A 26,462-nucleotide genomic window follows, 5' to 3' on the forward strand; every position below is an offset into this window, starting at 1 on the left:
ACCATCAATGAGGATTTCCCTACTGGAAGGCAGGCAAAAAAGATGAGAAGAATTGTCTTCACCATCCAACCACTATTCTTATCTCTTCAAGTCCAATGAAACCATTTTTTGACCTCATGTTCTTTTTCTTTCCAACATAAATGCCACTAAGTTTAAACATAGTATTTTGGGATAAGTTGAAAGGTGTTATGCATCAGTGAGAAACGAAAAAGATGGAGTTACAACTATGTACATAAAGATTTGTCTATAGCTGGTATATATGTCAGTAATCATTCATGTAGAAGCCTCTAGTAAGTACAAAGCAAAAGAGTTGTGTTACATGTTTTATGTTAATTCACCAGCCTAAATGTCCATAATGAAGATTAAGTTTGGAGATGAAGCAACTCATCCAGGAATTAATCAGATTTTAATTCTGCTCTCTCTATCTGTGTGTACACAGGTAAATAGATAGGTATCTCTTAATAGAATTCTATGTGAAAGAGTGAAAGCAAATTGAAAAGAATTTCAGCTAAAAAGTGTTAAATCACTAAACAGGGCATTTTCTCTACTAATAACAAATAATACTCTCCTCCCTATCCCCCCAAAATATTTCATAAATTACTGCTAAAACACTCTGCCAGTGTAATTTGCTGATAGAATTCATCACTACTTGATGATATAGCCTAGCTAATTCTCACTCACACTGATGATCATGAAAATACAAAGAAGTTTAAAGAAAGAAAAAGGTACCATAGATTACAGAAGTGCACGGTTTGTTTTATAGCCATCCACCTGCTCAACTGAATCATATCCGTCTGAGCTTAGCAGCTTAAAATTCATTCCACAGCTTGCAGTGCTGACATGGATATGATAAGACAGAAGAACAGAAACACCACTCTGAAGTAACCTAACTGAACTGCACATGTTCTGACCCTTTTTGTCCTCCCTAGAGCTTTTGCTACCTAGCAAATGCAACTCTAAAACTGCACTTGTATCTCCAGATCTTTGCTGTTAGCCAAGCAGAAACCTATTTCTCCCTGGGACTAGCAGCCAGAGAGGTGTTCTCGGAGGAAGACTTCTAAATCAGTGTGTGAGCTGAACTCTTACTGAACTGAATTAATTATTAATGATGCAGATGGAGCTGTCCAAATGATAAGAACAGCTCCTGATGTGTCATGATCCAAGCTTTCATTAAACTATTTCAGGCATACTAATGGTTTCCCACTGCTCATTACTTACAAGCACTTTTCTCATAGATATAATAACTCTAGTGCCTGTAGGCAAGACATCCTATAGAAATACAGAAGTAGCAAGCTTTATCTCCTATAACATGGTTTTTTTTTCCCTTCATTGAAAATGATTAAAAATGTACACTTATTTAATACTACTAAAGTTACATAATTTCAATTCAGAAAGCTGGAAGTACAAAACTATGCTTTCTAGGAATATCAATATGTAATTTTTGTTACTCCTTAAAAGGGTAGTGTACAGTATAATTTATTTTGTGTAATTTGCTAAACTGTGTCTGAACTGATTTTCAAATGACCTATATATCCCTATAAGGAGATATATATATATATATATATATATATATATAAATACATTAATACTAAACAAACGTGCTGAAAAATCATATATCTCACTTTAGGTTACATTTGAGATAATGTTTTACACTTCAATACAATTCTTTGTCTTTCTATGTTGGGACGATTAGAGGGCAAAGAAATTGAAGGAGAATTACTCCAAGGATCTGTACTGTGATTGCAACCTGCTGTTTTGTTTTGTTTTTTAAGTTGAGAACACTGTTCCCCAAAGCCCTTCACATCTCAATATAAATAATTTGGTAGAGGATAATAAGGACAAGGCTATAAAATAATAGTAGGCTCTCACTATAAATGGGCAACATAATAAAACATCCTTTATTTCTTTTCTTGCTGGAAGCTGAGGATAAATGAACATTAACTCCTTTTGCCAAGTGAAAGGTTTTTTAACATTCTAAAGTCAGTATTTATCTTCTGATATAAAAAAAAGAAAAATAAAGAAAAACTGCAGTAAGACAGACATATAGATCAAATATCCCTACAATGGTCTTTACAATTTTCACGGTATCAATGTTTGGCCAACAGTTCAGGGAAAAAAGAAGCTTGTGTTTTTGAGAACCATACCTTTTTAACTCAGCTGTTTGTCATTTAAATTAAGACAGGCTCAGGCTGTGTTAACTTAAGTAAACCAAGAACAAACACTGGGGCAATCATCTCGATTGAATAACTCTGATGAGAAATCAACTTTCCAAGGAACACTTAGGAGTGTTTTACTGGTGTGCTTCCTACAGGCATTCATCTCAAATTTTCATTTTACTTTTATAAGTAACTGTATAAAATAATTCATTTTAATGACAAAAGTATATACACTTGAGATAGTTTTAAGTGTCCTTGAACTACTAAAATTTTTTCTTAATTTTATTAAAATACTAGTAACTATAATTATAATACTACTAACCATAGGAAATATCTTAATAAGCTTACTGTGTCATTTTTTTATAGAAAAAAAATCTTAATAGAAATAAAAAGACATAGGTGATATGTAAAGTTGATTATGCTTCATTTTCAATCTTACAATAGTCAGAAACCATTATTTGTAACAGCATGATGTTAAAACTGAGTGAACAGCTTTGAAATGCTGAAATCCAAATATTTTAGCTTTTATAAAAATTTCAAATATATTTCAAATATTTGATTAGCAATAATTTAAGTAAAGAAATTTTAATGTCTTTTACTTAAGTTGTATTAAGTTTATTTTAAAACTAAGTTTCTTAGAAATCAATATGTGCATTTGGTATTTTAAGTCTCAGAAAAATAATTTTATTTCTGATGAATTTAAAATTTATTTAATATTATTTTATTACTCTAAGCTTAAAAAAAACTGTTTCGTCCCTTAAAAAGAATCTGGGTGTGGAATTTATTTAAAAGTACTAAATTACTATGTAGAAATTATGATACTAAACATTAACTTAATTTTCTTTTACTTCTATAAAACATTTATTTAATTCATAAATGCTATACAGGCTTGGTGCAGAGCTAATACTATAGATTCTGAAGACATAACTACCTAAACTAAACCTCTTAGTAAAAAACTCCACTAGTCAAAAACAGAATATGCTACACATATTATCCCTTTCTAATTCTCAAACTACTTTCAAATCATACAATCTTAACATGGCTTTTATATATACACTTACATATATACATAGATTAGATTATGACATCACATTTCTGCAAACTAAATTACAAATGAAGAAAAAAGTACTTCTTAAAAGAAAGAGGGTTTTCAGAAATAGTACCAATTAGCATGTATATAAACTCTCAATAACTATATCATAGGTAAAATATACTACATTATTTTGTAAGCTAGACATGTTGATAAAATCTTTGCATGTATAGATAAATAAACAGTAAAACAAATTATCCCTACTTCCATTGTACAGCTAAAAAGGCAAGAATAAAAAGGAAAGCAAAGCAGAGTCTGCTTACCAGAATAATGAAGGCAACAGGTCCAATGAAACTCCATATAAAATAGTTATCAACATGAAGCCAGCAACTATTATGAAAAGAAAAGAACATTAAGTGGATCCTCAAATCACAAATAAGACAGAATTTTAAAAATCTAACAAGCAAAACTATCTTTACAGTTGCCTTTAAAAATTAATTTATCATGGACAAGAACAATTTAATAACTGAGTTGCCTCTGACTTAAAGAGTAGTAATTATTTACCTCAAACTACTGTTCTTCATTTCAGGTTTTAAATTTGATAAAGACATATTAATTGTGTTGGGAAAACAATAACTCCCACCCCAATCCTGAAATGTTAAAACCTCTAAGTTTACTAAGAAAAACTTGAAACTCAGCGTTCCAAATTGTCTCATTGTTCTACAGTTCTTATCTTCAAAATTTGCCTTTCGGATCTACATCTGAGCTAAAATGTTTCACCCTATGGCACACAAAGGATAAAAAAAATAAAATAAGTGTTCAGATGTAATGTTTGTTGTAAAACAGTATATCACAAATATAACACCTCAATTGGGAATGGATGAATACTAGGGGAAAAAATTCCAAGCACAGAATTCATACATCATTAGAGTAAATGATGCATAAACTTATTAAGACAGACTTTACTTAGTAGTTCATTCTTCATACAACATTGAATCCCCAACGAATTTCTTTTGTCTTTCATCGTCTGTGTAGTCAAAAAGCTTTCTTTAGTCCAAAGAATCTTTATATAACTAATTTTATCAAAGGAAAAAATAAACAATTGGAAGGCAAATTCATGCCTCTAGCAAACAAAATCCTTAGAAACATGGCTATGTCTACCTTCTGTCACTTTCCATAAATATCTGTATTTTTTTTTATAAATGAATGACAGTCACTTATTTTAATCCTTTCAAACTGCCTGATAAAATATTATCAAAGTAAAACATATGGGATGGAATGTGGTACTGTCACAATTCAAAACGAGAGTTAGCTAGAGGGTCGGCTGCACAAAGAGAGCTAATGAAGCATTAGCTTAAAAACTCAGTAGTTAAACCTGTCAGATGCTTTAAGTTCACAAGAATTTTTTGCTTAATATCTTTCTAAGGCTAAAAAGTTATTTACTTTTTCAATTTGTTTCAGGTCAATCTTTTGTGTTAAAAAGAAAGTCCATAATTTAGAATCTGCCTCACCAGAGTACAAATCCTCTGAACCTAGAAAATTACAAAAGACTTGATTGTAATTTGTGCACGGCATGCCCATTCTCTTACCAATAAAGCTTTCAGATGCTATTTTAGTCTGTCAGGGACCCTCACTGACAGCTAACAGGCTTTAAAAAAATTATTCACTTGAAAAACACTCAGGTCACTTGCAATTACTTACGCTTTTTCTGTTCCATAGCTCTTATAGTCAATAGCAGCTGAAACTCCAACCACTGTGGCAGGAAACAAGTAACCGGCAACATAGTAGTATTTCTTTCTTGAATATTCACTTTCAAAGACTTCAACTAACATTAGATAGAGCTGTACACCTTCTAGACACATCCAAGCAAAAGCAGCCAAAAAGAAAAAGTGTAATAGTCCTGCAAATATTGGGCATGCAATCTATAAAGGAAAGAAGCAAAATCCCAAAAGGGAACATGTGAATACAAACAACCCACTCCAAAACTATACAGTATTCACTGATAATGTCTATAAGATACATCATTATTTAAATGACTGCTTCTTAAAAACCTTTTAATAAGTGAAAATACTGCTAAATATGACTCAATGCTTTTGAAGGGTAATGGTAGGTGCGCTAAAAATCTCATCACTATAAGATATTTATATTTTTAGTAAAACTAAATGCAAATAAGAAAACATTAATTTCTCTTCTAGAATTACATATTTTAAAATCTGATTCTATTTGTAGATAATTTGTTTTAAAAATCTTTAGAAAAATTGTTTCCAAAAACATAAGTTCTATTTTTTTCTATTATAGAATTTTAAAAATTTTGCTTTAATGGTAAATATACTAGCTCTAATTAGTTAACATCATTTTCCTGTCATATGTGGAGCATTCTCAAATTCATTCTATAGTGTAAAGCATTAACTAAGTTATCTTTCTTACATTGAGACCTCACGATAAAGAATAAATTGCTCAGGTTATGAGGAAATGATCACTGGTCAGAATGACTAGGTAAACAAAATGAAAAATTTAATATTATCTTTTCATTTTAGTGTCCCCAGCATTCTTCGACTCAAACTACGTGTTTTATTAAAACCCAGAAAAATGCAACTGTACCTTAACATAAGAAATGAATTAATCCACAATATTACTTAATGATTGGGTTGTCTTTTATTACAAATTATCCTTTAGTATTGCCATGTCAACTATAAGTTATAAGTTATTATAAGTTATAAGGTCAAATATTAATAGCAGCATACGTGGATAACTTGTTATAATATTAATTTTCAGAGATCCAAGGTCAACAAATGGAAGGGGTACTTACCATGTATTTTGTCTTATCAATGCCTATTAGGAAAATAAATTCAGCAATAAAAAGGTTGATACAAAGGTTCTTGTGAATGGTATTACGGTCACTCTGTAGACCACGGAAAAAGCAGAAAGTGAAGATGCAGATAGCCAGACAAACAAGGGAAATGACAATTCCCACCCAGGTGATGACTGTAAGGAGTAATTCGTGAACTCCATCTTTGTACTGAAAATAAAAAAAATAAATATGAGGGACTTTAGTATTCCTATGTTACATTAAATAAATATAAGATGAGTTACACATGTGAGAGTTCATCTTTTACCTAAACTCTGAATATTTATGTGTGTTCAAATGGGGCTCAATGCTAAAACAAATTTTTTCAATCATGTAATAGTTCCAATATTATCTTATTGATTTTTATATTCAAAGAATGATCTATGAAAGTAGAAGATTCTACTTAGAAAATGACTGAAATTATTACTTACATAAACACAGAAAACATTTTATAATAAAGACCACTTAGTTATTTAAAAATAATTGGCATTTTATTGAATTTCCAGACTAAAAAGTCAAATTTTAAGTTTTAATTTTCTCCTTGAGATTTTAATTACTAAGAGTTAAGTATATAGTAGATCTGAGAGTTTTCATGCTGTAGTTCTTAAAATATTTTTATCTTCTGGCTATTGTTCTCTTAATCAGAAGAAGAAATGAATTATAAAATATCCCAGAAATCTTTCTGATCTTTCGAAATCTGCAGTCTTACAAAGTGTGCAAAGTGCTTGGGAACTTATAGAAAAGTTTTGAAATGAGATTCAAACATTTAAGATGGGGAGGGCAGGTTAATATTTAGAACCCTCTGTCTCTTTTTTATAATCTATTGTTGCTGTTAGCTTTTTAAATCCCTGACGCCTCTGCTTAACACCTGACCACAGGAGAAAAACTGAGAACAAGTCTATGAAGTACATGATTTTGAGAAGTAACAATACAGTGTCGAAACTGCTTAAAATATATGGACAGTGGAGAAACAATTAGAAATCCACATTACTTTGTTTGCTTTTTAGTTACGATAAGCACCCAAAGAAGGGACAATTACACAAGCTGTTTTGAATCTCTGAGGTTTTTCTCTGCTACTAATTAGAAGTGCAAATACTCACTGCAATTTCCCTGTGGGCCATGAGAATTGCAAAATTGGTTAGGTGGCTGCATGCACACGTTGTACGCGTTTTATTAGTGTCAACCAGCTTGCAGCCCTGGGTAGACCAATATCCCATCATAGTTCTCTCTGAGTAGTTCCAGAAGGAGCAGTTTGCATTGAAATAATTGTCAGGCTGGGAAATAAAATGACAAGATAAAATTAGGATTTTATACTCTAAGATGGCAATAGCAATTGTTTAATATGTGTAAAAGGTAATTTAGATTAAACTTTGCATGTTTCGGACTATAAAGTTTTTCATCAGCAAAATTGTAGACTATGTTATACAAGGCAGATACCTAACTTAAAAGGGGCTTTATAGTCCGAAACACTCTAAAATGTACTCTAAATTACCAAAGACCCATTTTACACAATTACAATTTCCATCTTCTGATTTTACATACTGATGGTAATCAGAATCATTTTTTCTTTTCTGACAAAAGTTGCTCTGATAAATTCTATAAGGACCAAGTGTTTAAAAATCCATCTTGTTTTGGGCCCATTTTTGTTCTAAGGGACACAATAGAGATGACTCAAATCCTATAGTTAGTATGTCAAGGCTCTAAAGAGAGTGAAGCAAACTACAGAAAATATGAGAACAAAAGGAGAGGGAGAGGGTGGGAAGATTTGGGAGAATGGCATTGAAACATGTAAAATACCATGTATGAAACGAGTTGCCAGTCGAGGTTCGATGCACGATACTGGATGCTTGGGGCTGGTGCACTGGGACGACCCAGAGGGATGGAATGGGGAGGGAGGAGGGAGGAGGGTTCAGGATGGGGAACACATGTATACCTGTGGCGGATTCATTTTGATATTTGGCAAAACTAATACAATTACGTAAAGTTTAAAAATAAAATAAAATTAAAAAAAAAAAAAGCCACACAAATGTATTGAACTTTGCCAGTTCTGGAGATTTACATGGCTATCTATGCCCACTTATTCACTCTACTATAACTACAGCCAAATTCCAACACAGTGCAATTATTTACTAACTTACGTTCTAAGGTATAGCAGAGGAATCACATCTCTTCAATTCTATATTGTTAAAAACACAATGCTTGATAATGATTCTGTTAATATGATCAGTAAAACAAACCAAAAAGATCTGCCACATGAAAAAGGCAGAGTCCTGGAACTCTGTTATCATGCTGGTAAGGTAAGGGTTAATTTTCATTCTAAAACAAATTACAGGCATTTACATTTTCCTGTTGATTACTGAATTAGCTTTCATTAAGAATACACTTAAATTCTAATAATCATTGAACCAGCCTCATTTAATTTTATGTTCTCAGACGTAAATAAACTTGTGTCTCTGACCTGTCCAACATTTGAAATTCAAATAGGAAGTCTTTTCTTTCCTCTCTGCCACTTCTCCATTCCTCCTCTCTCAATCCACAGCATGTCAGTTTTGCTTGCCTTCCTCACTGGTTTTATAACCTTCCACTACTTCATTAGCATACATAACTTACATCAATGTGTGGTAGGGTAAAAAGCACAGGATCTGTCAAGTATACTCGGCTGGATTCTTTATTGATTGAAACCGAAATGACGTGAGAATTCACTGCAATGGTGCTATTTCGACCAATAAAGTCAGCACCCAGTTTTATGGTTGCATTTTCGGTACTAAGGAACTGTCCCAAACTCCGGTAAATGATGAACACCAACTTTGCAAGACCTAGGAAGGTAAAAACAGTCATATGTCTTTACAGAAAATATGCTTATGAATAAGATAAGACACAGTAAATAACAAAATGAAATCCTTATGAAATCTTTATTCAGATTAAGTTTACTGGGAAAGAGTAGATGTTATTTTAAATCTGCTTTTAAATGTTAAGCCGTATTTGTTATATTAGGAGTCAAGTACTCAGCACTTTAGAATTAACAGGTTTAACTGAACAAAAAAACCTATCAATTTTTAAAAGACTTTGCTCCATCTTACCATTCCTGCTGTTCTGTTTAACAGTATTTGCAGAGAGTTGGATTGAGCTGCCTGCTCCTTTGATGCCCAGAGGAAATTTAAAGTCTTGGACCTGTCCTTCTGTACTGAGTACTGCAACTTCCAGAACTGGATGAGGTAAAAGATAAAGGAGGGGAACAAAGGGGCATTCTTTATCTTCACCGACAAAAAGGCAAATTGCACATAAACCATTATTCTATTTTTACTATTCTAAAAACTTTAGTGTTCAATTACAACAAAATTATGAACAAACAACTAAATTATTCTAAGAGGTCTTAAACTTTACTACTTTAAAAATTTTGGTATAATAGTTTTAAAATTTTCTTTAGAGTTTTACATATCTTTTGTCAACTAATTCTAGTCTTTTGGCCTATGAATATGAAGTGTCTGATTTATAGCACACAACTATCAAAATTTCAATTCCAGCAACGAAATTAAAAGACGCTTACTCCTTGGAAGGAAAGTTATGAACAACCTAGATAGCATGTTCAAAAGCAGAGACGTTACTTTGTCAACAAAGGTCCATCTAGTCAAGGCTATGGTTTTTCCAGTGGTCATGTATGGATGTGAGAGTTGGACTATAAAGAAAGCTAAGTGCAGAAGAATTGATGCTTTTGAACTGTGGTGTTGGAGAAGACTCTTGAGAGTCCCTTGGACTGCAAGGAGATCCAAGCAGTCCATCCTAAAGGAAATCAGTCCTGGGTGTTCACTGGAAGGACTGATGTTGAGGCTGAAACTCCAATACTTTGGGCACCTGATGCGAAAAGCTGACTCATTGGAAAAGACCCTGATGCTGGGAAGGATTGAGGGCAGGAGGAGAAGGGGATGACAGAGGATGAGATGGTTGGATGGCATCATCAACTTGATGGACATGAGTTTGAGTGAACTCTGGGAGTTGGTGATGGACAGGGAGGCCTGGTGTGCTGCTGTTCATGGGGTCGCAAAGAGTCAGACATGCCTGAGTGACTGAACTGAACTAAACTGAATTGATCAAAGTTTCACTGAAATCATGTTAAACAAAAATATTTCAAAATTATTTTTTGGCTCTATGGTTAAAGTAATTTTCAATGACCATTACTTGGTAATGGTAAAACACAATATGAAGTATAAAATTTGAATACCTCTACTGCATGTAGGTATCTATTTCTATGTATTGCTACATAATGTATTTTAATACATAAGATTACATAGGTCAATTTTGCAGTAATAAGTTTTTGATAATTTCTAAAAGTAGTTGCCCAGCATAGCATTAGTTATGAGAAAACGTCTACGTCTGGCATTATGTTCAAACTTCCCATTAATTCTCACTAGTACTGATCAATTTTTACATACTCAAGTCGGGCAATCTGGTCTGCCACTTGTTTGGGTAAATAATGTTTTACTGGGACACAGCCTCAATTATCTATTAACATATTATCTATGGCAGTTAAGTATTTGCAGCTTAGGCCACATGGCCTGCAAAGCTTAAAATGTGTACTACTTGGATTTTTATAAAAAAAGTTTGCAAACCATTGCAGTAGGATCCAAAGTTCACAAATTCTAATGAGGTAGGAACATAAGGAAACATGTTAGGAAATGAAGTCAAGTCAATAAAGAAACATTAAGAACATTTACATGATCAGCAAGACTCTGTTTAAAAAATAAAATAGTAATAGTCTCAACATAAATGTTGTCTACTATAAATCCAATAAAGATTATAATACTCTATATCAGCATACATTTATTAAAAAAGAATGAAAAAATATTATTGTTTCTACTAGAGTAAACTATTTCATATTAGTAATTAGAATGTGCCATTTACTGATGAAATGAGAGGAAGTGGATGGAAAAATTTTCATTTCAGGTATTTGAATTTTTAAAAGTAACACATAATTCAATAAATACAGTCCACATACTTTTCTCTAAATTTTACCCTCTCTGATAGCATATATCCTGAATAGCTATTTCTGTACTTAGATTACACGTATACATATGTTTGTATGTGCATACACAAGCACATGCACATACACACAGAGTTAATGTGTGCATGAATGTGAGTAATGAATTCACTCTTTGCCTTTTAGGAAAACAAACTCATACCATTATAGAATAACTCTTGGATGCTATTTTTTTAAATCTTTCTCAACTTTCGTTTGTAAAATATTTATAGATTCAACTATAAATATGAAATCATAACATTACAGAGATTTTTATAAGCTATGAGGCCACATGTCAAGCACCTGAAATATAAGTTTATAATGACAGACCTGTATCTCTTAGAATTCTACCTGCTGCAGAAGCTGGTTGAGATACTTTGCTTAGAAAGATTAAGCAGGTGGGTATGTAGATGATCACTTCCATGTGTGTGGGTAATGATTTGAAGGAGACAAGATGAATGATAAAAATATACATCGAAGATATACCTCCCTCTTCTTCACACTGAAAGGGGCTCTCAATTATTAATTATTCTTAAAACAAGATAAGACAGAGTAGACGGAAATCTTTTAAGCTTTCATGAAATATCCCAAATATATATGAACAAAGAGTTAATTTCATTTAACATATAATAATGCTTAAAATAATGTTGATAGTAAAAATAATTTGTTTGAATTTTCAAAAACAGGATCATTACTATAGATCTTAGTAGAGATGCAATAATCAACTTTATACTACAAATAAAGATAGACAAAGGGGAAATTTCCTAGAAACAAAACTGACTAAAACAAAAATTCAAGTTTATGATCACTTAAGAAAATGAACTCATGGTTAAATATACACTGAATCTTTAACAAACTGATCTAGTGTGTGTTAAAAAAATGTTTTTCAACTCATTTCATAAGATATATATAATCTTGATGCATAAAACAGTAAAAAGAAAAATTATAGAATATTCTGACTTATTTAAAGTATGTAAAATATTTAATTATATATACATGTTAAGTATATCCTAAACAAATTGAGTTTAACTGAAAAAGGCATACATAAATTAATGCATTAGAAAACATATTAATGTCTTTAGCCAAACGAAGAAACAAGAAAAATATTAAAGAAAGAATTCAACAAATTTCAATATTCATGTAGTATAAAAAGTCTTTATAAAACAAGAAGGATAAAACAAAAATTCCTTGCCCAGATAAAGGCTTAATTATCAGTTAAGGGTTAGTATCCAAACCTATAGAAAAAAATGATGAAAAACTAGAAGCATATTTTTAAAAGTCAGGTTGATCCCTATCACTAAGTTTTACTTAGCACTGTATAAAAGACCTAGCTAAGATAGTAATTTAAGGATAATAAAAAGGTACAAAGACTAGGAGGAAAAAGCAATTTGTTAATCATTTACAGAAAATATAGTCAACTACACAGTAATGTGAGGAAGACTATACTATCAGAAGGAACATAATTTAGCAAGCTGCAATCAGCAAAATCAACTGTATACTAATAAATAATCAGAATATATAACTTTTTAAAATACTATTTACAATAGAAATAGTGTCATTTCCTAGAAATAAGACTAGATATCCCAAGACATTTTTGGGAGAAATATATAACTTTCCTAGGAAACCTAACAACAGATGGAGAATTCTATCCTTCTCCAATCTGGGAGAACTCAAGAGATAAATCTGTGACACTTCTTTCAAAGTCTATCTACAAACTCAGTATAATTCTAATAAAAACTCCAACAAAAAATTTTTGAGTATGTGGAACTTGACAGGCTGGTTTTAAAATGCACATGGAAGAGACAGGCCAAAAAGCAGCTAAGAGGAATTCGATTCCTCAAGGAGCAGGGTTGAAAGAACTCACCAGATATTAATATTACTAAAAAAAAAAAAAAAAGCAAGAACGTAAAACAGACACTCCCAACATGTACAGAAACTTGATATATGACAGAGATATCTTGACAAACCATTGGGGAAAGGAATGGATTATGTTTTGGAAGTGCTGAAACAACTGATTATCCATACAGAAAAAAATAAAATTAGTTCCCTCACTAGTATCATAAATAAAATAAACTTCAGGTTGGATTAAAAACATAAATGCAAAAAGGCAAAGCTTTTTCATTTCTAAATAAAGTATAAAATCTTTATCACAACAAAGCAGAGAAAAATTTCTTGGTCAGGAGACCAAAAGAAAAAACACACTGTATTTTTAATTAAGCAAGATTTCAAAAGTGTCAATAAATTAAAGGAGGTGGGAGGGGGGTTCAGGATGGGGAACACATGTACACCCGTGGTGGATGCATGTTGATGTATGGCAAAACCAATACAATATTGTAAAGTAAAAAAATAATAATAATTAAAAAATTTTAAAAAATGTATCAATCTTAAAAGAAGAAACTCATAATTTGATTTTATTATTCTGTAAAACAAAATATTAATATACAAAGTAAAAAACAGAAGACACAGATAAAATAAACATTTGCAAAGTAATCTTCAAAGAATTAGTTTCCAGAATGTTCCAGAATGCATTACCTAGAGAGAAAGAAATAAACAGGAAAAAATGTGGAGAACATATTCACAGGAGAAAAAATTAAAATATAGTACACTAACGCATATATATGGAATTTAGAAAGATGGTAACAACAACCCTGTGTACGACACAGCAAAAGAGACACTGATGTATAGAACAGTCTTATGGACTCTGCGGGAGAGGGAGAGGGTGGGGAGATTTGGGAGAATGGCATTGAAACATGTATAATATCATGTGTGAAACGAGTCGCCAGTCCAGGTTCGATGCACTATACTGGATGCTTGGGGCTGGTGCACTGGGATGACCCAGGGGGAGGGTGTGGGGAGGGGGGAGGGAGAGGGGTTCAGGATGGGGGACACGGGTGTACCTGTGGCGGATTCATTTCGATGTTTGGCGGAGCTAATACAATATTGTAAAGTTTAAAAATAAAATAAAATTAAAATAAAATAAAATACCCAAATAAATGCATTAAGTAATCAGGGAACTGCAAATTAAAATATGTGATCAATTCAGGTCTATTAGAATGACAAAATTTATATCAATAATAGAACTTTGGCAGAGAGTGATAGGGAACAGTGATATTACTGATGAGAGTGTAAAATTGGTAAAGCAGTAGAAAGCAATTTGGCAGTAAAGTTAAACATGGGTATGCTCTATCACTCCAAAGCTATTTCCAGGTTTGTGTGTGTGCGTGTATGTGTATGTGTGCATATGTATCTAGAAAGGTATAAAGTATGAGCAAGAGACATAAAAAAACTTTCCCCTCAGTTTTTCTAATATCATCAAGAAGCATAAGCTACTAAAATATCTAGTTAAATAACTATGCATTCTTAGGACAAATGAATGAACAAGAGATGTACATATCAATGGGCATAAATATGAAAAATGTACAGTTATATTTAGTGTGAAATCATTAATGTTAAAATATGAAAGTGAAGTGAAAGTCACTCAGTTGTCTCTGACTGTTTGCGACCCCTTGGCATTCTCCAGGCCAGAATACTGGAGTGGGTAGCCTTTCCCTTCTCCAGGGGATCTTCCCAACCCAGGAATTAAACCAGGGTCTCCTGCATTACAGGTGGATTATTTACCAACGGAGCTAACAGGGAAGCCCTAAAATATGAAAAGTAGTTGCTAAACACACATACCTGTAAAGCTAAAGTAGATAAATAAAAATTTACTAATGCTTACAAGAATGATGGCTACCCCCTTCTTAATCTGATTAGGAAGGAGGGGCCCAGAGGATTTCTAGATTATATATACCTATTTCTTTCCCCCAAACTTTAAGTAAATATGGTGAAATGCTATAATGTGGCTCAGTGGGTGGCTGGTACACAGATGTTTATGATCTTCTCTATACTCTTGTATACTTCAAATAATATATGCTTTGTTCAACATATTTCCTAAAAGTGAATACACTTGATCCATAGGAGAACTACTTGGAGCCAGTGTGTTGATGGGATTTTAATATAGTTATCTCTCCTTATATTTGTCAAATTCATTTCTGAGTAGTGGCTGCAGTGAGTGGAAAGGGGAAGAAAAGTAAGAGAGTGTATAGGAAAATCTAGGACCTCTGGCAGCCGACCAGCATTGTACCAAGTTCCACTAGCTTGAGTCCCAGGGTAAAAACAACATGGAATAGATGGTACGGAGCAGAGCAAAGTCGAGGGTCAGGTGACATGGACTTAAGAAGTTATAAACTTTATTGTTTAGAGCTGCTGTGACTCGGGGTTTTTGTTACCACAATATAACTAAGCTTAAATTGATATATACAATCAAGTTGGCTGCTAAGCACATTGAGAAAATAAACTACAGGAAATTTTATAATGCTGGAGTAGGCTGATAATAACGAAACCACCTAATCAATCTTAAGATTATAAAGAAAGACAATCAAGTATGTGTTTCTTTTCTTAAGAGGCAACTAAAATTACTGGTGGGGGGGACAGGTAGAGTGGAATTTAAATTGGAGGTTATTAGATAAGCCAAAGAACCTAGAAGGTAGAAGGAAAATTGTTTTCTCTCCTGTAGGAGCAATGCATCAGTCAGATGTAGATGAACTTGTTTGTGTACTGGTTAAACAAACTGCTGCTGCTGCTAAGACACTTCAGTCATGTCTGACTCTGTGTGATCCAACAGACGGAAGCCCACCAGGCTCCCCTGTCCTTGGGATTCTCCAGGCAAGAACACTGGAGTGGGTGGCCATTTCCTTCTCCAATGCATGAAAGTGAAAAGTTAAAGTGAAGTCGCTCAGTCGTGTCTGACTCTTACCGACCCCATGGACTACAGCCTACCAGGCTCTGCCGTCCATGGGATTTTCCAGGCAAGAGTACTAAAGTGGGGTGCCATTGCCTTCTCTGTAAACAAACTAGGCACTAACAAATTTCCAAAAATTAAATAATTGAAATCTCCTTTTTATCATGTGAATCAATTTTTTTTTAATTTTTTAAAGTATGGGCAATGGCTTGTGTTCTTTTTTCTTAAAGTCTAAGATACATATTAAATAATTTATAGTAATAATGTAATATTAGGGTTTGCTTTAATAATACAATGGTGAGGGAATAAGTGAAACCAGATTAGCTAGATGTTGTTGAAGCTGGGTAATGAGGACTTTTTATCAAAATTAAAAACTTTTCCTTCTCTCAGGATATCATTAAGAAAATAGAACTGAAAGTCACAAACTAAGGGAAATCACTCAGCATATACATAGACTGACAAAAAATTTGTATCAGAAATATATAAATAATCCTAACAGTAAAGCATCTGCCTACAATGTGGGAGAATTGGGTTTGATCCCTGGGTTGGGAAGATCCCCTGTGAAAGGAAATGGGAACCCACTCCAGTACTCTTGCCTGGAAAATCTCATGGATGGAGGATCCTGGTAGGCTATAGTCTATGGGGTCGCAAAGAGTCGGACACAACTGAGCGATTTCACTTTCTTTCACTTTCACTTTCTATAATCCAATAATAAGACAAATAACTAAAATGGGCAAAATATATAAGCAGATACTTTACAAAAAGATATATGAATAGCCAAAAAGCACAAGAAAAGTTGGAACAGTTTTCGGCAAAATGTAACTTAGCAACCATACATATGAAAAGTAAAACCAAAATGAGATTCCATTACAAACCACTAAAATGGCTAAAATGAAAATGACATTTGAAAACACAATTGTAAATGCTGGTGAGAACGTGAAGCAACTAAAACTCTAATTGTTACTAGGAATATAAAAGGGTACAACCACTTGGGAAAATAACAACTTGACTAGTAATAGTCAAAAACTGGGAACAATCTAAATGTATGACCAACCAAGTGAGTAGATACAAAAATAGGGTTGTGTCCTTAAAATGGAAATTCAGCAATAAGAATGATTTAATTACTGATGCTGGCACCAAAACAGATGAATCTCAATAACATTATACTGTGTAAAAGAAGCAAGATCAAAAGGAGCATATAGTTTATGATTCCATCAACTGAAGGTCTAGAGAAAGCAAAATTATAGTGACATAAAACAGATCAGTGGTTGCTTGGGGCTGGGAATATGAAAAAAAACTATCCAAGACTATAAAGGACCCTTTTGAGGTAGTTGAAATATTGACCAAGCAGTTGGTTAAACGGGTGTACATTTGTCAACATTCATCAAAAAGTACACTTAAAACTTTATTGTATATAAAGTATACCAAAAAGTGGATTTAAAAAAGCTATACTCAGATATAATTATAACATATAATTTTACCATTTTATGAGGTCATGTATAAGGGTAAATCATATAATCAAGTGAAAATAGGGATTCAAGGAAAAACCACTAAGGAGGAGAATCAAATTGTCTTAATAAACAAAGATACTGTAGCCACACTATAAATTTAGATAAGAACACAGAATGAAGACATAAAAGGATAATGGGATATTTTAGTCCTCATATCTAAAAATAGAACAACTCCTAGGAAAAAGTTGAATCTTGAATGTCATTAAATTATGGATGATATTTTTCAAAAAATGTGAAATAAAAGATATAGGAATATATTGGAATATGTAAAATGATCTTCATAGCATTAATTCTTGGGTAATCAATAGATGAATACATTAAGATCAGGACCTTATTTTTTTGTATTGAGGTATAGCTGATTAACAATGTTGTGATGGTTTTGGATGAACAGATAAGGGACTCAGCCGTACACATACAAGCATCTATTTCACCTAAATCAAATCCCTTATGACTATACAGTGGAAGTGAGAAATAGATTTAAGGAACTAGATCTGATAGACAGTGCCTGATGAACTATGGACGGAGGTTCATGACACTGTACAGGAGACAGGAATCAAGACCATCCCCAAGAAATGCAAAAAAAGCAAAATGGCTGTCTGAGGACACCTTACAAATAGCTGTGAAAGAAGAGAAGTGAAAAGCAAAGTAGAAAAGGAAAGATATACCCATTTGAATGCAGAGTTCCAAAGAATAGCAAGGAGAGATAAGAAAGCCTACCTCAGCAATCAATGCAAAGAAATAGAGGAAAACAATAGAATGGGAAGGATTAGAGATCTCTTTAAGAAAATCAGATACCAAGGGAATATTTCATGCAAAGATGGGCTCAATAAAGGACAGAAATGGTAGGGACCTAACAGAAGCAGAAGAGGTGGCAAGAATATAAAGAACTGTACAAAAAAGATCTTCACAACCCAAATAATCACGATGTTGTGATCACTCACACTCACCTAAAGCCAGACATCCTGGAATGTGAAGTCAAGTGGGCCTTAGGAAGCATCACTACCAACAAAGCTAGTGGGGGTGATGGAATTCCAGTTGAGCTATTTCAAATCCTAAAAGATGATGTTGTGAAAGTGCTGCACTCAATATGCCAGCAAATTTGGAAAACTCAGTAGTGGCCACAGGACTGGAAAAGGTCAGTTTTCTTTCCAATCCCAAAGAAAGGCAATGCCAAAGAATGCTCAAACTACCGACAATTGCACTCATCTCAATGGCACCCCACTCCAGTACTCTTGCCTGGAAAATCCCATGGACGGAGGAGCCTGGTAGGCTGCAGTCCATGGGGTCGCTAAGAGTCAGACACGACTAAGCGACTTCACTTTCATGCACTGGAGAAGGAAATGGCAACCCACTCCAGTGTTCTTGCCTGGAGAATCCCAGGGTCGGGGGAGCCTGGTGGGCTGCCGTCTATGGGGTCGCACAGAGTCAGACACGACTGAAGCGACTTAGCAGCAGCAGCAGCACATTCTAGTAAAGTAATGCTCAAAATTCTCTAAGCCAAGTTTCAGCAATACGTGAAATGTGAACATCCGGATGTTCAAGCTGGTTTTAGAAAAGGCAGAGGAACCAGAGATCAAATTGCCAAAACCCACTGGATCATCGAAAAAGCAAGCAAGAGAGTTCCAGAAAAACATCTATTTCTGCTTTATTGACTATGCCAAAGCCTTTGACTGTGTGGATCACAATAAACTGTGGAAAATTCTGAAAGAGATGGGAATATCAGACCACCTGATCTGCCTCTTGAGAAATTTGTATGCAGGTCAGGAAGCAACAGTTAGAACTGGACATGGAACAACAGACTGGTTCCAAATAGGAAAAGGAGTATGTCAAGGCTGTATATTGTCACCCTGTTTATTTAACTTATATGCAGAGTACATCATGAGAAACACTGGGCTGGAAGAAACACAAGCTGGAATCAAGATTGCTGGGAGAAATATCAATAACCTCAGATATGCAGATGACACCACCCTTATGGTAGAAAGTGAAGAAGAACTAAAGAGCCTCTGGATGAAAATGAAAGAGGAGAGTGAAAAAGTTGGTTTAAAACTCAACATTCAAAAAACTAAGATCATGGCATCCGGTTCCATCACTTCATGGCAAATAGATGGAGAGACAGTGGAAACAGTGGCTGACTTATTTTTTTGAGCTCTAAAATCACTGTAGATGGTGATTGCAGCCATGAAATTAAAAGACGCTTACTCCTTGGAAGGAAAGTTATGACCAACCTAGATATCATATTATAAAGCAGAGACATTACTTTGTCAGCCAAGTTCTGTCTAGTCAAGGCTATGGTTTTTCCAGTGGTCATCTATGGATGTGAGACTTGGACTATAAAAAAAGCTGAGTGCCGAAGAATTGATGCTTCTGAACTGTGGTGGTGGAAAAGACTCTTGAGAGTCCCTTGGACTGCAAGGAGATCCACCCAGTCCATCCTAAAGGAGATCAGTCCTGGGTGTTCATTGGAAGGACTGATGTTGAAGCTGAAACTCCAATACTATGGCCACCTGATGTGAAGAGCTGACTCATTGGAAAAGACCCTGGTGCTGGGAAGGATTGAGGGCAGAAGGAGAAGGGGACGACAGAAGATGAGTGGTTGGATGGCATCACCAACTCGATGGATTGGGTAGATTCTGGGAGTTGGTGATGGATAGGGAGGCCCGGCGTGCTGCAGTTTATGGGGTTGCAAAGAGTCAGACACAACTGTGCAACTGAACTGAACTGATTTTCCCTCAAAATTCCCTCTCGGGGCATTATTTTTCAGAAGTCGGTAAAACATGTACTATATACACTATGAGAAATCTATGCATAACGTTCTTTCTTTAATTAAAAAATTAACCTGGCCTATCAAAACTTCTTGCACTCTTGGAAGCAGCTTAAGTGGGAAATTTTAGGGTTTTTTTTTTTTTTTTTTTTGCGGGGGGTGGGGGGCATTGCTTTTAAAATAGTCTTCAAAAGATTTAAAAAACAAATGGAGGTCCCAACACAACACTTCAAATACTTTTTATGATTTATCTTCTGAGATAATCAAGTCTACAGTCCTTTAACCTTATAGGCACATCCCTGAAAACATCTGAGAAGAATTGTTTAATGTGTATCTTAGGAAATTCATTAGACTACTAAATAAATTAAACTCAGAAATAACAGCTCTAGACAGAAAAGAGAACCTTTATTTTCTATTTCTACTAAGCAATGGTAGACTATCACTTTCCTTGTGCTGCTCTCCCAAAGCAAGCCATATTATTCTGACTTAAAATGAAGTTATTTATCACTTCAAAACCTCATAAATAAAAATATGATTTTAATAATACCCTCTTTCTAAAAACTCAGTTATTTAAAATTTTGTATCTAAATCCATGTATCGTAATTAGATTTATCTGTATTTTTCCCATACAACTTGCTTTTCTGCATTTTTAAATATAAAGTCCCATGTTTCAGTAGGTACGTTAAGGCAATAAGATATGGCATCCTAGATAGCAGAACTTCATTCAATATCTGCTGCTCCAATACATTCTTTCAATGACAGAGCAGTCTGTGTTCCCTTCTGGTTTTTTTTCACATTTATGCTTTGGAAATTTCTTTACTTTACTAAGGGATACTATAAATTTTATCTGAGCCCAACCACACTGAATAACAATTCTAAATCAGTCAAGCCTATACTGACTGACAAGTCAATATAGAATTGACAAGTCAATTCTATACTGGTTATAATCATTATATATTTAGTATATATACTTTATATATTATAGTATAATCAGTATAGAATTATACTAATTCATTAGTATAATTTCACTGAACTTATGGTACTTCTTTCAAATATCATCAAAAGTGAATTCTTGCTTCTCACTGCCAGCATTTAAATTCTAAACGACCCCCCAAAACTATCTGCAGCTATTTTGCAATCTGTAAAGCATGAATATTCTGCTGTATGGGGGATGTACATCACTGACCACATTTTCACCTGAAAGCAGTTGTGTTTAATATCAACATTTGGCTCACATATCTGTGTGCCTAAAATATTTGACTGGGAGAACACATTCCAGAAAGTAATTTAAATTCATTAGGAACATATCATATAAATGGAAAAGCATTTGCCCTAGTTCCATAGCAAGCATTATCACTACTTAAGCAATCCATATTCTGGCATTTAAGTACTCTAAACCCTTCTTTCCTTTAATGATTTTTTAGTTGGGAAAAAGTACATCAAACCAACTTTCATAAGACATAGATTTTTGGCTTTTGCATTAATTTGATAATGTGATCAGTTATATTTCTTATTAAGGGACAAACATAACTTGACAAAAGAAAAGCTTAGCACTTGGAAATAACTCAAAAGATTCACAATGGAATCATAATTCTCTTAAACATCTATCTTCTAAATAAAAATTAAACTTGACAATAGATTCACTCACCAATATTTTCTGTGGGCATTGACACCCTGGTTGGTTCTACGAGATTGTCAGCCAGGACAAACGCTCCTTCTTCCAATGTATCCAGCAACATCGTTGCAGTATGTGCTTGTTCAGAAGAATTCATGTGTTTCCATGATTCCAAAGCTTCAGGTCTCAGAAGATTGTCCACTGTATCAACAATTGCCTGCATCCATTAGAAGACCATCATTAGTATTGACTGCTTCTAGTACACCAAGGTGATTTTCAATCACTGACTAGTGAAATTGTAGTATTTATCTATCTTGTAATATTTATCATATTACACATACTTTATTATATCAAGATAAAAATATGATGATTTACTCTTATGGAAAAATACCTGGACAACACATTATCTGGCCAACTTGATCTCTGACCCTTTCAAAATAGAACTAACTGAAGATTAGTAAACTACTATTTTATTATAAAGACTAAGTATAAAGAGACAGCCCATTTCTGTTTATCTAATCATATCTCAATCATTGAAAAGAAAGAAAAGCAGTGTCAGCTCTTAATCTGAGGTATTACACATACATGCATGGTCACTCCTACATATAACCTCAAGACTTAAATGTTCTAAATAGAAAACATTGGTATCTCTAGAGTAGCCTAATATATTTGCTTGATAATTAAATCATGTTGGTTTTGGGAACCTGAACTAAAATAGTGTCCAAAATTGTGCCTTATAACATTGTCTACTATTATCATTGAGAAAAAACCAAGATGACTTCACAGTTTATAAATTATTTGTGAACATTTCCACTCTTCCAATTCCCTGGCTAGCTAAAAACCAGAGAGTATACCATCATGTGTAAACAATGATCTGTTTTTAAGGGGATCAGGAAAACAGTCAAAATATTTAAAGCCTGACTAATAATTTAATAAAAACAGAAAGGCAAAATAAAGTCTTTATAAATATGTTATAAATATTCATATATATAGGTTTAGTGTATTACCATGCAAAACAATATAAAATAAAAATGTAACCCAGTCAGTTATGAAATTGAAAGTTGGCTTTTGCACTGATACTTACTGTAGCTGTACACTGACTATGGCTTAATAACTGAAATCACTAAGTTTATTTCTCCATGTACCAAGTCATAGTGCATCATTAAGCCCAAATATAACCTGCTCTGATCTACTGGCAATCATTGAGAAAAAAGAACATACATTGTACAAACACAACAAAAATGGCCTGTTTGAGGTATTGTATTGAAATGAGTAGGTGGAAAAGTTGTTTGAGGCTACTGTTAGAGTGAGATTAATTAGCTTAATCCATCTTAATATCCTTGTTTTGTCTGCCATATGAGTCACCAAGACCTTCCTGGCAGGTAGAAGATACTTGCAAGTGGAGTCAAAGGCTTTTCTCTACTCTACTGGGAGATAAAATTGTCAAAATGCTCACATTGATACTGTTGCATCCATTAACTGGAGTGGAACAGAAAGTGGTCTGCTGAGGCCAGATTCAATAGTTACCAAGAAATACAGACTGGAGCCTCTAATATAAGCTACAAATGAATCCTTTGTCATAAAGCAGGAATTTGTTTCATTTGCATAGTGTAAGTCAGCTTCTAATTTGTAATTTAAGGTGTTTTATTAGTCTTATCTGAACAGAGAAGCTCATTTGAGACATACTGAAAACGACACTGGTCAGAAATTAAGGTCATGCTGAAATTTACTACCTATACACATAACTCGCTGATGGCATGCTTTCATTAATTTGAATTGCTCCTTATTTATTATCATTTGTATTTTTCTAGTGGAATGAAAATGATCATTACGCTAATCATATTCCTGAAGTAGTCTCCCTGCCAAAGAAAAAAAGCTGTTCTACTCCCACTGAGATATACATTCTGGGCAACATACCAATTATTACATTTCACACGTTAACTAATACCTTAAAGGTGAGCTGAAAATTTCAGTATGACAAATTCTATAAATTTCAGCATGTAATTCTTTGACCCCATTAAACAGTCTAATAAGGGACTTTCAAAATATTAATACCTAAAAAAAGACTTTCCCACTGCTTTTTCTTTTAAAGTTCTCAGATCCAACAATTTCTATTACTAGGTAGTGAAATGCTATTATTTCTCCAGATCTTGCCAACCAAAAGTGGTGAAGTCATAGCTTCTGACTAATCTCTATTCTACAAAATTTACAAAGTTCTTTTGTTTTGTTTTCATTCGTATATAAACAAGTTCTTCAAAGTTTGATTGACTAGGAATATGGTCCCCAGATGAGTAAAGTTAGAAAGTAAATATACCCAGCAAAAGGAACTTCTAAACTTCATAGAATAAAACAAAATGCAATGTAGTATTATTATTTTGATCTATCATACAGTTAGCTTGGCATAATTCTATGGTTAGCTTCACCATGTTTCCTATTTTACTTGCATATACCAGTGAGGAAAATTGGCTTCAGTAGAAAAAGATTCTGAGGCAAACAGTGGCTTTCTGTTCCTATTATCCTTCACAAAAACATATATATCTATAGTACAGTCACATTACTTATGTTTCATTCCTAGTAGCCCCTCCCAATATCAACCTGATTCTAGTAATGACATCTAAAATTTTCAAAACAAAGCCTATTTTATTTAAGATTACACCAGAGAGATAAGAAAGCAGTGACTTTTTCATGCACATACATTATGACTACACAGTCTTTGATATGATAAACTGCCAAGAATATATCATAGCTGTTTTACTGAAGTTGTTTTTAATCCACAGAGACGACAACAGGGGATAACAAGACTTTATGATTACTTTCCAATTCAGAGGATATTTCATTTAAATTCCTGTATGTTTGGATGAATGCAAAAACAGCAAAAAATATAAAAATAAGCTATTTGCTTATTCTGAGAGTAATATACCTGGGAAAAGAAACATTTGTACAGCTGATATGGGGCACATTATATAATTATCAAAGACTGAAATACATTGGTTCATGCAGCAAGATGATAAAGCGTAGCAGGAAGCTGAAGAAGGGAGAAAGCAGGGTGACAGCACAGGAGAGATACCTTAAGGTAAGCCCTGCATGTCTTCTCTCGTTTTTGGAGCTTTTTAGTAAAAGAAAAGAAAATCAGAGGTTAGATTTTCATCTGTTGCATATGGGGAAAGAAGAAGAAATCCTACAAAAATTAAATTGGTGGTCCTGAGCTCAGTATTTATTATGTACTGTAGTCCTCTGGATTTCTGTGAGTCTATACTGACTGCCAAGACCGTGTATTCACAGCTTTTAGCTTTATTTTATTAAATATAATAATGCAGAGTATCTTGATAGAACTAGAGACAAAATATGTGATAAAAGCAAGAAAAAACCTATAAAGTCGTTTTAGCCACAGATTTCAGATTCATATGAATTTCATATAAACACTTTATAGTATGGTTAAAATAACTATCAAATTTTTGACAAGGTAAGAAAAATTAGTAGCACTAACACACTATATTTCTACCAAAAAAAACTTGTCCTTCTCCCCAAACCTAATATTGAACACAACTTTTTAGTATCTAACACTCCTATATGCATTACAATTTTGTTACAATCACATGAGTTGCCTGTATTAGTATATGAGTTGTTTAACACAATCTCTCCAATTGCAGATAATGCCTTCCAAAGTGAGAGTACAGACAACAACCAGGTAGATGAAGTTTACCACCGACTAAATTTCCCTCAGGTAATTAGCATCCTCTGGGGGGCAGCAAGGGGAGAGCATGTTGCTCCTTTCACAACTACAATTATTTCTTGAGATATGAACCAAATTAGAAGTTTTGTTTCTATTTGTATGTCATGGAGACCAAAAGTTAGGCAGTCAACTGCCGAAGAATCCAGAGCAGACATACAAAACATCTAATTTAAAATAACAGAAAGCTTCTACCTACCTTGTTATAACTCCGTCCAGCTGAATCCTTTTCACTAGGTTTCAGTTCCTGCAGCTGTGCATCAAGAATGTCCACCAACTGCTCCATCAATCTCACTGAAGAACTCACATCACCAGCAAACACTGGCCCTTTGGTATGTTTAGCCAGTTCATTGGCAAGGCTAGCAGCATTTTCTCCACTTCTAATCTGAAATGAGAGTTTATATTATCTCAGTAAAGATTTCTTATTGTTTGTGGCTTCTTGCTCTTTTCCCTAGGATCTTTGTTGTGGTGAGAAAAATATACACAAACATGTCAAAATCTGCAACTAACTGAGACCAATAACTTTCTCTTTATTTCAGATGACTAAAGGTTCTTAGATCCTCAAAAAGAAATTCTTAGGCAGGCATTTAAAGGAAACAAAAGAGAAAAAAAGTCCTTTTAAAAATTTTTGAGACAACTCTCTCATTTCACTGCAACCATTTTAAACTGCTGCTTAAAAATCTTATTACTTTATTCCAATGATCCAGAAATTTCAGTCAGACTGTAATCAGTATAACACTGAGGGTTATTATCTACTGCTTGCCTTTCAGAAAGGTGGTAAAACTAAAATGTCACTACATCACACTGTATTAAAGTTACTAATGCCTTTAAAGTCATTTTTACTTATTCTGTCATAATCAGCTGTGATATGAACATCTGCTTGCATTCTGTGGGTTCAGTTGCAAACTTAATGATATTTGATTTATTAGGCCAGTGCACTATTTGTCTTACGAACATCAAAAGAAAGAGAACAAACTAAATATGAATGAAATTAAGCAAGTATGTATTCATTAAAAA

General features: G+C 33.7%; 1 protein-coding gene across 14 annotated transcripts in view; it reads right to left on the reverse strand.

The window, feature by feature from the left end:
* ADGRL2 (adhesion G protein-coupled receptor L2) overlaps positions 1–26,462 on the reverse strand; it is a 302,557-nt gene that overhangs the window by 17,116 nt on the left and 258,979 nt on the right. For 13 of the 14 annotated variants that reach the window (XM_044944794.2, XM_044944795.2, XM_044944790.2 and 10 more), the window contains 8 exons: positions 25,645–25,830; positions 21,749–21,932; positions 9,115–9,240; positions 8,645–8,850; positions 7,135–7,308; positions 5,996–6,205; positions 4,888–5,108; positions 3,510–3,576 (listed from right to left, as the gene is read on the reverse strand). In XM_044944794.2, the coding sequence (XP_044800729.1) occupies positions 3,510–3,576; positions 4,888–5,108; positions 5,996–6,205; positions 7,135–7,308; positions 8,645–8,850; positions 9,115–9,240; positions 21,749–21,932; positions 25,645–25,830 (1,374 nt within the window). Of the gene's footprint in view, positions 1–3,509; positions 3,577–4,887; positions 5,109–5,995; positions 6,206–7,134; positions 7,309–8,644; positions 8,851–9,114; positions 9,241–21,748; positions 21,933–24,782; positions 24,822–25,644; positions 25,831–26,462 lie in introns of all 14 variants that reach the window. The other variant, XM_044944803.2, reaches the window with a different exon arrangement.

Source organism: Bubalus bubalis, chromosome 6 (genome assembly GCF_019923935.1).
Source record: "Bubalus bubalis isolate 160015118507 breed Murrah chromosome 6, NDDB_SH_1, whole genome shotgun sequence".
In the NCBI taxonomy this organism is placed as follows: domain Eukaryota; kingdom Metazoa; phylum Chordata; class Mammalia; order Artiodactyla; family Bovidae; genus Bubalus; species Bubalus bubalis.